The sequence below is a fragment of the Alosa pseudoharengus genome, unplaced genomic scaffold (assembly GCF_046254945.1).
Source record: "Alosa pseudoharengus isolate Yale_2024_CS ecotype anadromous, Long Island Sound unplaced genomic scaffold, YU_APseudo_1.1 YU_APseudo_1.1_scf_14, whole genome shotgun sequence".
In the NCBI taxonomy this organism is placed as follows: domain Eukaryota; kingdom Metazoa; phylum Chordata; class Actinopteri; order Clupeiformes; family Clupeidae; genus Alosa; species Alosa pseudoharengus.
Genome location: NW_027468609.1, coordinates 20808975 through 20820709, shown reverse-complemented (window position 1 = coordinate 20820709; position 11735 = coordinate 20808975). Strand labels below are relative to the sequence as shown.

Sequence of the window (11735 nt, the reverse complement as noted above, 5' to 3'; positions counted from 1 at the left end):
GCAGATGAGTTCTATCATCGTCAATTAATATGTTCTTCTAAACATGGATAGTTCTGGTCCTTAATTATGATTGTGCTGGTCATTACAACGGCATCGAACGTGATTCAGCCAAACATACAACAGATTTGTACAGTTTAAGTATCCTACCCTATGTAGGCTACATTGATAAGCTCCATATATGGAGGTCTGGCAAAAAACTGTGGTTTTCCATGTTTTGCCCCTTAATGACGATGACACTGTATTTGCAGTACTGTGTCTGTATATGTCTGATTATGAAAAGCCTTTTATGTTGAAACTGTCTGCTCTTCATGTTTATGATTAATGCAGTAACCAGCAACCATGGGAGACGGTGAAATGGCCCAGTTTGGCGCAGCTGCCATTTACCTTCGTAAGCCTGAGAAGGAGAGAATTGAGGCCCAATCCAAGCCCTTTGATGCAAAGACTGCTTGCTATGTGGTTGACAAAGAGGACTTGTACGTCAAGGGTACAATAAAAAAGAGGGAAGGAGGCAAAGTCGTTGTTGAAACGCTTGAAACCAAGGAGGTACTTTAGCAAGGAAGTTAAAATTGTTCTGATGATAAAATTACATTATCACAGAAAGCTTCTTGAATACATCTCTTTGTTAAAGCTGTTTTCTACATTGGTTTTAGGAAAAGACAGTGAAGGAAGACGAAGTCTTCCCCTTAAATCCTCCCAAATACGACAAAATTGAGGACATGGCCATGATGACCCACCTCAACGAAGCCTCCGTCTTGTATAACCTCAAAGAGCGTTATGCAGCATGGATGATCTACGTAAGCATTACACTTTTCACCAAATTAAAAAAATTAAATAAAAAATGAAAAGCTGAATCAACAATCTTCTTTATTTCTTCATTCTAGACCTACTCAGGACTTTTCTGTGTCACTGTGAACCCCTACAAGTGGCTCCCTGTATACGATCAAGCAGTGGTGAATGCCTACAGAGGCAAGAAGCGTGTGGAGGCCCCGCCCCACATCTTCTCTGTCTCTGACAACGCATTTCAGTTCATGCTTCAAGGTATGCTTTCTGTTTTAAAGCCAACACTGAATGATATTGATACCTTATACTGTATATTTGATTCATTTATGTAATATAAACTATTCATGTAAATCTAAATCTCTATTTTGCCCCACAGACAGGGAGAATCAGTCTGTCCTGATCACGTAGGTGTCAGTGCATCCCTTAGGGCTAAACCTTTGCATCATCTTCTATGTACTGGTACACTTTGTAATTGTGATATAGAAATTTGAAATATATTCTGTTTAATACAGCGGAGAATCTGGTGCTGGAAAGACTGTAAATACCAAGCGTGTCATCCAGTACTTTGCAACAATTGCAGTGTCTGGTGGCAAGAAGTCAGAGCCACCAGCCAGCAGTGGAAAAATTAAGGTATAGGACCCCTTGCATATTTATAGGCTAATTATCACATAGCAACACAAACATGAACTTAAGTAACAATATATCTATTGACATCCAGGGCTCTCTTGAAGACCAGATCATTGCCGCCAACCCACTGCTGGAAGCTTATGGTAATGCCAAGACTGTGAGGAATGACAACTCTTCACGTTTTGTAAGTTTAGTTTCACATCTAATCTCTCACAAGATTTTGTTTTTACTTCTTTGGGTTTTTCTTTTAACTCAAACTGATCACGTACTTCGTTTTATATCTATTAGTATCTCATATCTCTTTTAAAAAACATCCTCCGATTTCTACTTAAACTTCTACTATCATCTTTTACTTTTTGTATTAGTAGAGGCAGCATTTATTGTTACTCTTAGGTCTATTACTGAATATTTTAATATTTATTGAATACGTTTCCTCATATCTAACCAGCTTTGATTAAAAGCATCAGCTAAATAAATACATGTAATAATGACTAAATGTAATCTCAAACAGGGTAAATTCATCAGAATTCACTTTGGCACTTCTGGAAAACTGGCTAGTGCCGATATTGAGACTTGTAAGTATAATTGTTCCAAGTAGAAATGCTCTTTTATTGCCTTAAATGTATCAAATTAAAATACATCCTTCCCCGTGTAAAAAGACCTGCTGGAGAAGTCTAGAGTGACATTCCAGCTTCCTGATGAGAGAGGCTACCACATCTTCTTCCAGATGATGACCAACCACAAGCCTGAAATTATAGGTAAGGTTAATATACAGTATTCACAACGTTCAAAAATCAATACATATAATTCTGAATTTGTAAAATATTTTTTTAATCTTGACAGAAATGTCCCTCATCACTGCCAACCCCTATGACTTCCCAATGTGCAGTCAGGGTCAGATCGCTGTGGCCAGCATTGATGACAAAGAGGAGTTGGATGCCACAGATGTAAGTCTTCCAATAATGGGTTTTCCCCCCTTCCATTTCTTAAAGAAAGCTTTAAAATAATCAAATACTTTATCATTACAGGATGCCATTGACATCCTGGGTTTCAGTAATGAGGAGAAAGTCACCATTTACAAGCTGACTGGTGCTGTGCTCCATCATGGCAACATGAAATTCAAGCAAAAGCAGCGTGAGGAGCAGGCTGAGCCTGATGGCACTGAGGGTAGGTTACGGCACTACTGAACCAGTCAGTTCTAGTAATAACTACAACGTAGTCTTATTTATTGAGAACATTTTATTATGTTAAGTTAAAGTTTAAAATTACTGATGTTTAGCAGACACAAACTGGCAATGGCAGATTTGGAAATTGAACCTGGCATTGACCCAGGTCAAGCAGTAACCTTGCCGCTGTTACACCACACCCAAAATTTATATACCATCATGTTATTCATATCAACATACTGTATGCATATTCATGGTATTTGTATTCTAAATTTCCCTCAGGATTAGGAAAGTATCTATCTTCACTTCACAATAATATGTACAAACAATGGTCACTCTAATAACATGATTTTGTGATTTATAAATAGTGTTTTAACCTACACTATCTTGGCCAAACTTTTTGATTTAGGGAGAGGAGATTTATGTGGACGAACTTGTTTCATATGCTGTCCCAAACTAGCTTGGAGTGTGGAGTATTAAAAAGTTTTGATCGCTATATATTTCAAATCACTAAATGCTACGCTGTTGAACTGTTTTTAGATGCTGACAAAGTTGCTTACCTCCTGGGCCTGAACTCTGCTGACATGTTGAAGGCTCTGTGCTACCCAAGAGTGAAAGTCGGAAATGAGTTTGTCACCAAGGGTCAGACTGTGCCACAGGTATTATTTTAGTCACTAAAAACTTCACTAAAGATGTCAAATCCCATGCAAATACCTGCTTTTATCGTTTAAGCATTTTACTTTTTGGTCTGAACATAGCATAACCATTGCTTTGATATTCTATTTCAGGTCAATAACGCAGTGTCGGCCTTGTCCAAGTCCATCTATGAGAGGATGTTCTTGTGGATGGTCATCCGTATCAACCAGATGTTGGACACTAAACAGCCAAGGCAGTTCTTTATCGGTGTGCTGGATATTGCTGGCTTTGAGATTTTCGATGTGAGGATAATTTAACACATTTTTTTCACTCAAAGAACAATGTAATATAATTTCAATAGGGGACATTCATATTCGATTTTTTTCCAATCACAGTTCAACAGCATGGAGCAGCTGTGTATCAACTTCACCAATGAGAAACTACAACAGTTCTTTAACCACCACATGTTCGTTCTGGAGCAAGAGGAGTACAAGAAAGAGGGCATTGTTTGGGAGTTCATTGACTTTGGCATGGACTTGGCCGCTTGCATTGAGCTTATAGAAAAGGTTTGTTTTAATTAATTTGTTTAAAATGTGAAGTACTAGATTCTTATTGTTTCATAATGACTTCTTTTAAAATCACAAATATTTTTCACAGCCTATGGGTATCTTTGCCATTCTTGAAGAGGAGTGCATGTTCCCCAAGGCCTCTGACACCACTTTCAAGAACAAGCTGTATGATCAGCATCTTGGCAAAACTAAGGCCTTTGAGAAGCCCAAGCCTGCTAAAGGCAAGGCTGAGGCCCACTTCTCCCTGGTGCACTATGCCGGCACTGTGGACTACAATGTTGGTGGATGGCTGGACAAGAACAAGGATCCACTGAACGATTCTGTTGTGCAGTTGTACCAGAAATCGGGAGTAAAACTCCTGCCTGTCTTGTACCCACCTGTTGTTGAGGGTAATAACAAAACACTATACAAGTCTACAAGCTAATGCAAACATATCCCATTTATGAATTTGTATATATATGTATACCTCAATCATTGAATAATGTGTATGTCAACAGAGTCTGGTGGTGGTGGTAAGAAGAAGAAGAAGGGTGGCTCCATGCAGACAGTGTCATCACAGTTCAGGGTATGTATGTTTAACCAATAACAAACAGATCAATCATCTAAACGAAAGTTGAGGGGATGTTTTCATTGCATTCTTATCTCAACAGGAGAACTTGGGCAAACTGATGACCAACTTGAGGAGCACCCATCCTCACTTTGTGCGTTGTCTGATTCCAAATGAAATTAAGAAACCAGGTAAAAGGCCTTTGGTAGTCAATAAAGATGTGTGCATTATTCATGAAATACATTGAGAATAGAAAATCTCATGACATGTATTTGACAGGTTATATGCAGAACTTCCTGGTCATCATATTATACATGTCATTGCTCCAACTCCTTAAAAAATACACATCTCTCTATAATAACAGGTCTGATGCAGAACTTCCTGGTCATCCACCAGCTCAGGTGCAATGGTGTGCTGGAGGGTATCAGAATCTGCAGAAAGGGTTTCCCAAGCAGAATCCTCTATGGTGACTTCAAGCAAAGGTGAACTGAGAAAGCCAATGAAGTATTATATAGTATTAGATTATAAGCAGTATATTCAATACTGCATTTAGAGAGGAAAAAAGTAATAATGTATATGTACATGTATTTATTCTGTCCAGATACAAAGTGCTGAATGCCAGTGTGATCCCTGATGGTCAATTCATTGATAACAAAAAGGCTGCTGAGAAGCTCTTGGGATCCATTGATGTTGATCACACCCAGTACATGTTTGGACACACAAAGGTAGACAAGTCTCATGCAATCTATTATCTGCTTGTCACAAGTACAAACAAGAGCTAAGCTTTTTCTGTGTCAAATTCATGCTGATATTTTCCTTTGTCTCTCAGGTGTTCTTCAAAGCTGGCCTGCTGGGTACCCTTGAGGAGATGCGAGATGAGAAACTGGCTGCCCTGGTCACAATGACTCAGGCTCTCTGCCGTGCATACCTGATGAGGAGGGAGTTTGTCAAGATGATGGAAAGGAGGTAATTGTTTTATTATTTTATTTTAGAGCTCAGAAGTCTTAAAGATTTCTATAGTTTGAATTGTATCACTTGTATAGTCATATTTCACTTGCTAGCCATTTCATGTAATCATAGTTTAATATAGAAGGTTTAAAGATAAAATTCACCAACTTTCTTGTATAGGGAGGCTATCTACACCATCCAGTACAATATACGCTCATTCATGAATGTCAAGACCTGGCCATGGATGAAGGTTTACTACAAGATCAAGCCCCTACTGAAGAGTGCTGAAACTGAAAAGGAGCTGGCCAACCTGAAGGAGAACTATGAGAAACTCAAAGATGTCCATGCAAAGGTTGAGGCCAAGAAGAAGGAGCTTGAGGAGAAGATGGTGGCTCTGGTGCAAGAGAGGAATGACCTGGCACTGCAAGTGTCCTCTGTAAGTGTATACTGTACCATTTCAATATTCACAATCATACAACTACCCAGTCTCAGCATTGTGTTTTCAATACAAATTATATATTGTCATGCTTCCATCTTATATTTACAATAGGGAAATGAGGGTCTCAATGATGCTGAGGAGAGGTGTGAGGGTCTTATCAAAAGTAAGATCCAGCTTGAGGCCAAGCTTAAAGAGACAACCGAGAGACTGGAGGATGAAGAGGAAATCAATGCTGAGCTGACTGCCAAGAAGAGGAAACTGGAGGATGAGTGCTCTGAGCTCAAGAAGGACATTGATGATCTGGAGCTGACTTTGGCCAAAGTGGAGAAGGAGAAACATGCCACCGAGAACAAGGTTTGGATTTTTAAAGGGCAGATCAAGTGTGTTGTAAATACAATATCATAGTTACACTGTTTACTAATTTAAAACTATCTGTGTGCAGGTCAAGAACCTAACTGAAGAGATGGCCTCCCAGGATGAGTCCATTGCTAAGCTAACAAAGGAGAAGAAAGCCCTACAAGAGGCCCATCAGCAGACTCTTGATGATCTTCAGGCAGAGGAAGACAAAGTCAACACTCTGACCAAATCCAAGACTAAGCTTGAACAGCAAGTGGATGATGTAAGTTCTTAACCAACAGGAGTTTACAAAAATCTACATTTGATACATTTTCCCACATGCTCACCTCAAACTTCAAATTGGCAGCTTGAGGGTTCCCTGGAGCAAGAAAAGAAGCTCCGTATGGACCTTGAGAGAGCCAAAAGAAAGCTTGAGGGTGATCTGAAGCTGGCCCAGGAGAACATCATGGATCTGGAGAATGACAAGCAACAGTCTGAGGAAAAGCTGAAGAAGTAATGCATGATTCCACTGAACAACACCATTTATGCAAAATTGTAATCTTAATACGACTAAACACTTTTGTGTAAGCGTTTACTAACATTTATTTTACTTTACTGTGACATAGGAAGGACTTTGAAACAAGCCAACTTCTTAGCAAGATTGAGGATGAACAATCACTGGGTGCTCAGCTGCAGAAGAAGATCAAGGAGCTTCAGGTTTAATTATTCTCTAGCGAATCAAAATCTGAGCTTTTTTTTAATTTTCTGTCTTACCAATATTCTTGTTACCTATAGGCCCGCATTGAGGAACTGGAGGAAGAGATTGAGGCTGAGCGTGCAGCTCGTGCCAAGGTTGAGAAGCAGAGAGCTGATCTCTCCAGGGAACTTGAGGAAATCAGTGAAAGGCTTGAGGAGGCTGGTGGTGCCACTGCTGCTCAAATTGAGATGAACAAAAAGCGTGAAGCTGAGTTCCAGAAGCTGCGTCGTGACCTTGAGGAGTCCACCCTGCAGCATGAAGCCACTGCTGCAGCTCTCCGCAAGAAGCAGGCCGACAGTGTGGCTGAGCTGGGAGAGCAGATCGACAACCTTCAGCGTGTCAAGCAGAAGCTTGAGAAGGAGAAGAGTGAATACAAGATGGAAATTGATGATCTCGCCAGCAACATGGAAGCTGTTGCTAAAGCTAAGGTTGATTATATGTTTACCCTCATGTTATCTTTTAAACAAACCAACTTACAATAAAGTTTTTGCTACTAATGGGCATTTTCATAAACAGGGAAATCTGGAGAAGATGTGTCGCACCCTTGAGGACCAACTCAGTGAAACCAAGGCCAAGAGTGATGAGGGTGCCCGTCAGGTCAATGACCTCAGTGCTCAGAGAGCAAGACTTCAAACTGAAAATGGTGAACTTGGCCGCCAGGTTGAGGAGAAAGATGCTCTTGTGTCTCAGCTGACCAGAAGCAAGCAGGCCTTCACTCAACAAATTGAGGAGCTGAAGAGACTGAATGAAGAGGAAGTCAAGGTACTGATACCTGTGCATGAAATAAAAAACAATGGCAGTATGTGGATCACTTTATTTGAAAGGTTTTATAAACATCCGTACTTGGTAACAAACAGGCCAAGAATGCCCTGGCCCATGCTGTTCAGTCTGCACGCCATGACTGCGACCTCCTGAGGGAGCAGTTTGAGGAAGAGCAGGAGGCTAAAGCTGAGCTGCAGCGTGGCATGTCCAAGGCCAACAGCGAGGTTGCTCAGTGGAGGACCAAGTATGAAACTGATGCCATCCAGCGTACTGAGGAGCTTGAGGAATCCAAGTATGTGTTAAAGATGCAACAAAGTGAATTTGGATGTTAATTAAAACCTTGAATTTTCTTGAGGAAAATCCATCATGCCCCTCTGACATTAATCTGTTTGTATTTCCAGAAAAAAGCTTGCCCAGCGTCTGCAGGAGGCTGAGGAGCAAATCGAGGCTGTCAACTCCAAGTGTGCCTCTCTGGATAAGACCAAGCAGAGACTCCAGGGTGAGGTTGAGGATCTCATGATTGATGTAGAGAGAGCCAATGGTCTAGCTGCCAACCTTGACAAGAAGCAAAGAAACTTTGACAAGGTATTATCTCCACAACACCATTCAAATGTGGAATGTAGGTAAAAGCGTAGTAAGTATAATCTTCACAGCAAAAACTGTTTCTAAAAGGTCCTGGCAGAATGGAAGCAAAAGTACGAGGAGGGTCAGGCAGAGTTGGAGGGTGCCCAGAAAGAGGCTCGTTCTCTCAGCACTGAGCTGTTCAAGATGAAGAACTCCTATGAGGAGTCTCTTGACCACCTGGAGACCCTGAAGAGGGAGAACAAGAATTTGCAACGTGAGTCAAATCAACCCAATCCATATCCCAATCAAAAATATTTTAAAACCTCCAGATAATATTGTTTACTATAATATCCTGGAATATTCATGTTCGCAGAGGAGATCTCAGACCTGACTGAGCAGCTTGGTGAGACTGGAAAGAGCATTCATGAGCTGGAGAAGGCCAAGAAGACAGTTGAGACTGAAAAGTCTGAGATCCAGACAGCCTTGGAGGAGGCTGAGGTAGAAATTCAGGCGGGCTTTTCTACACAGTGAAAAACTAAAATGATGATGTTATATTTTAAAATTCTTAATTTTCTTTGTTTAGGGAACTCTCGAGCATGAGGAGTCCAAGATTCTTCGTGTCCAACTTGAACTCAACCAGATCAAGGGTGAGGTTGACAGGAAACTTGCAGAAAAGGATGAGGAGATGGAGCAGATCAAGAGGAACAGCCAGAGGGTGATTGATTCCATGCAGAGCACTCTGGACTCTGAGGTCAGGAGCAGGAATGATGCCCTGAGAATCAAGAAGAAGATGGAGGGAGACCTCAATGAGATGGAAATTCAGCTGAGCCATGCTAACCGCCAGGCTTCTGAGTCCCAGAAACAACTAAGAAATGTGCAGGGTCAACTCAAGGTCAGTTATAGAATGAAGTAGTACAAGGGTTCTATGTGATCTCATCTAACCACCATTACTATTTATTTGACAAGTATCTTCATAAAACATCTGAACTGTCTATTGGTAGCATGACGTCTCTTTTGTCATTCCATGTTTTTCTGTTAGGATGCCCAACTGCATCTTGATGATGCTGTCAGAGGACAAGAAGACGGGAAGGAGCAGGTTGCCATGGTGGAGCGCAGGAACGGCCTGATGGTGGCTGAGATTGAGGAACTCAGAGCTGCCCTGGAGCAGACAGAGAGAGGCCGCAAAGTGGCTGAACAGGAGCTGGTTGATGCCAGTGAGCGTGTTGGCCTCCTGCACTCTCAGGTGGACATAGTTTTTTACCTCGCATAAAATAATTATTTCCATTGTTTCCACAGTATTTTCAAAAGATTTTTACTCATTTAACATTTAACAAATTATTTCTGAATATTAGAACACAAGTCTGATTAACACCAAGAAGAAGCTTGAGGCTGACCTGGTTCAGGTCCAAAGTGAGGTTGATGACATCGTCCAGGAGGCTAGAAATGCTGAGGACAAGGCCAAGAAAGCCATCACTGATGTAAGTAGTGCTATCTTTTTCTTAATTCATACATAGCGTATTAAACATGTGAACATTAAGGATATGTTTTCATGCTACCTTCCATAAACAATCATGCCGTCATCTAGGCTGCCATGATGGCAGAGGAGCTGAAGAAGGAGCAGGACACCAGTTCTCATCTGGAGAGGATGAAGAAGAACCTGGAGGTCACTGTGAAGGATCTGCAGCACCGCCTGGATGAGGCTGAGAATCTGGCCATGAAGGGTGGCAAGAAACAACTCCAGAAACTGGAGTCCAGGGTGAGTGGCTAAACTAGGGTGAGATGAAAATTGTTCAAAATGTAATGAATAAAATGAAGACCTTGTGTGATATGAAAATGTTGCTCATCTAAAGGTTCGTGAGCTGGAAGCTGAGGTTGAGAATGAACAACGACGTGGTGTTGATGCTGTCAAGGGAGTCCGCAAATACGAGAGGAGGGTGAAGGAACTCACCTACCAGGTACAAACTTTATTTAACCACTATTGAAATACATTTAACTTGAGGAGTACAACAATTGACAGATTGGTTTTCTTTTCAGACTGAGGAGGACAAGAAGAATGTCACCAGACTGCAAGACCTGGTTGACAAGTTGCAGCTGAAGGTCAAAGCCTACAAGAGACAGGCTGAGGAAGCTGTAAGCAGTTTCTTGTGTTACCTATATGGTCAAATATCTTGCCTTTCATATTAATAAAAAAATATCTGTATAGGTTTGCTTTAGAACTTAAGCCTCTGTACAACTCATCAAACATATTTGCTTATTATTAGGAGGAGCAAGCCAACGGCTACCTGTCCAAGTTCAGGAAGGTTCAGCATGAGCTAGAGGAGGCTGAGGAGCGTGCTGACATTGCTGAATCCCAGGTCAACAAGTTGAGAGCAAAGAGCCGTGATTCTGGAAAGGTAAATCAAATTTACCATATTTCAATGTGTTGTAAGTCATCATATGTCACTATTCAATTACATTAAATTTCTCAATTTCTCTGTCTTAGGGCAAGGAGGCTGCAGAGTAAATCCTGTGAAATCTTCTGCCTTGTCACTCAGCTGGATTAATATCCTGATTACTGTGGCTATTTTGTAACTACTACATAATAAATGTCTCTTCATTATTCTGTATATGAGTTCATTGTTTTTAATGTCAGTTAGAATTTGCTTATTTTGTAACATCTTGTAACAGACCAACTCTATGTTTGAGCCTGTACAGCAGGATGTCATGGTCAATGGTGTCAAATGCAGCACTAAGATCTAATAAAACTAAAATGGTGCAGGAACCAGAGTCAGTGCAGAGCAGAATTTCATTGTACACTTTCTTTAGGCACTCTCACTGCTGATGATAGCTGTAAAACTAGATTGGAATTCATCTAATGAATTAAAACGGTTTAAATATGCTGTGAGCTGCTAGAAAATCACTTTCTCTAAAAAGCCATTTTGAGATAGGTCTAATTTTTCAAGTTGCTTGAGTCAAGGGAAGGCTTTTTAAGGAGAGGTTGCACAGTTGCATGCTTGAAAGTGGATGGGACAACACCAGTGGCTAGTGAGCTAGATTTAAGATTCAAGATTTTGTTTAATGAAATTCCAAAAAACACTTCAGGAAGTGCAGTGTAGAACAAAATTACATTGCATAGGACCACCATAAAAACAGACATAAAAACACCATCAGCAGTTACAAGAATGCAATTATAATTAAATAAATATGGTGTAGTAAAATATATAAATAAGGTAGCTTGCAATTAAATATGAGAGATGTAGAAATATACTGTGCATACACATATCCCACACATACATAAATCATATATCACTATATCAATATTGCCAAAATGAAAGGATAGATAATGGAAAATAATAATATCTGAGAAGAAATGACATCTGAGGGGCAGTGAGTGGGCTTCATCCATGAGACTCCCTGAGACAGCTCAGAGGAAGAAACTGGTACAAACTGCTGAAGATGGCTGCTAATGGGGGGTTGAGATTGTGCAGGGTCAAGAGTAGAACTAAGAATATTGGCTCTTATTGAGTCAATGTTTGGAATAAAATAAATTAAAAAAAATGCGCACAAGGTTCAGTGGAGCTTTTAATAGTGAGGACAGCATATCCGATATCAGCTATTCTGATAA

At 40.5% G+C, this 11735-nt stretch overlaps 1 protein-coding gene across 1 annotated transcript; it reads left to right on the top strand.

Annotated features, from left to right (window-relative positions):
* Positions 1-339: 339 nt before the first annotated feature.
* On the top strand, positions 340-10634 carry LOC143122463 (myosin heavy chain, fast skeletal muscle-like). Its single transcript, XM_076283251.1, has 38 exons — positions 340-543; positions 651-794; positions 882-1038; positions 1157-1184; positions 1293-1410; positions 1499-1591; positions 1919-1982; positions 2067-2165; positions 2251-2354; positions 2436-2574; positions 3114-3232; positions 3362-3511; positions 3605-3775; positions 3867-4167; positions 4276-4343; positions 4429-4516; positions 4690-4807; positions 4927-5050; positions 5155-5291; positions 5454-5709; positions 5824-6066; positions 6155-6331; positions 6416-6561; positions 6675-6765; positions 6844-7233; positions 7322-7567; positions 7663-7859; positions 7969-8152; positions 8240-8405; positions 8505-8629; positions 8715-9023; positions 9171-9374; positions 9484-9609; positions 9717-9887; positions 9982-10086; positions 10166-10261; positions 10393-10524; positions 10614-10634. The coding sequence occupies exons 1-38, from the start codon at positions 340-342 to the stop codon at positions 10632-10634; spliced, it is 5811 nt and encodes a 1936-aa protein (XP_076139366.1).
* The last annotated feature ends 1101 nt before the right edge of the window (positions 10635-11735 follow it).

Bases quoted from the DNA above. Each gene is read 5' to 3' on its own strand.
- LOC143122463 (XM_076283251.1), top strand. From the start codon at position 340: ATGGGAGACGGTGAAATGGCCCAGTTTGGCGCAGCTGCCATTTACCTT. The intron at 5,051-5,154 runs GTAGACAAGTCT...TTTGTCTCTCAG, and splicing joins ACATGTTTGGACACACAAAG to GTGTTCTTCAAAGCTGGCCT. The intron at 7,568-7,662 runs GTACTGATACCT...GGTAACAAACAG, and splicing joins TGAATGAAGAGGAAGTCAAG to GCCAAGAATGCCCTGGCCCA.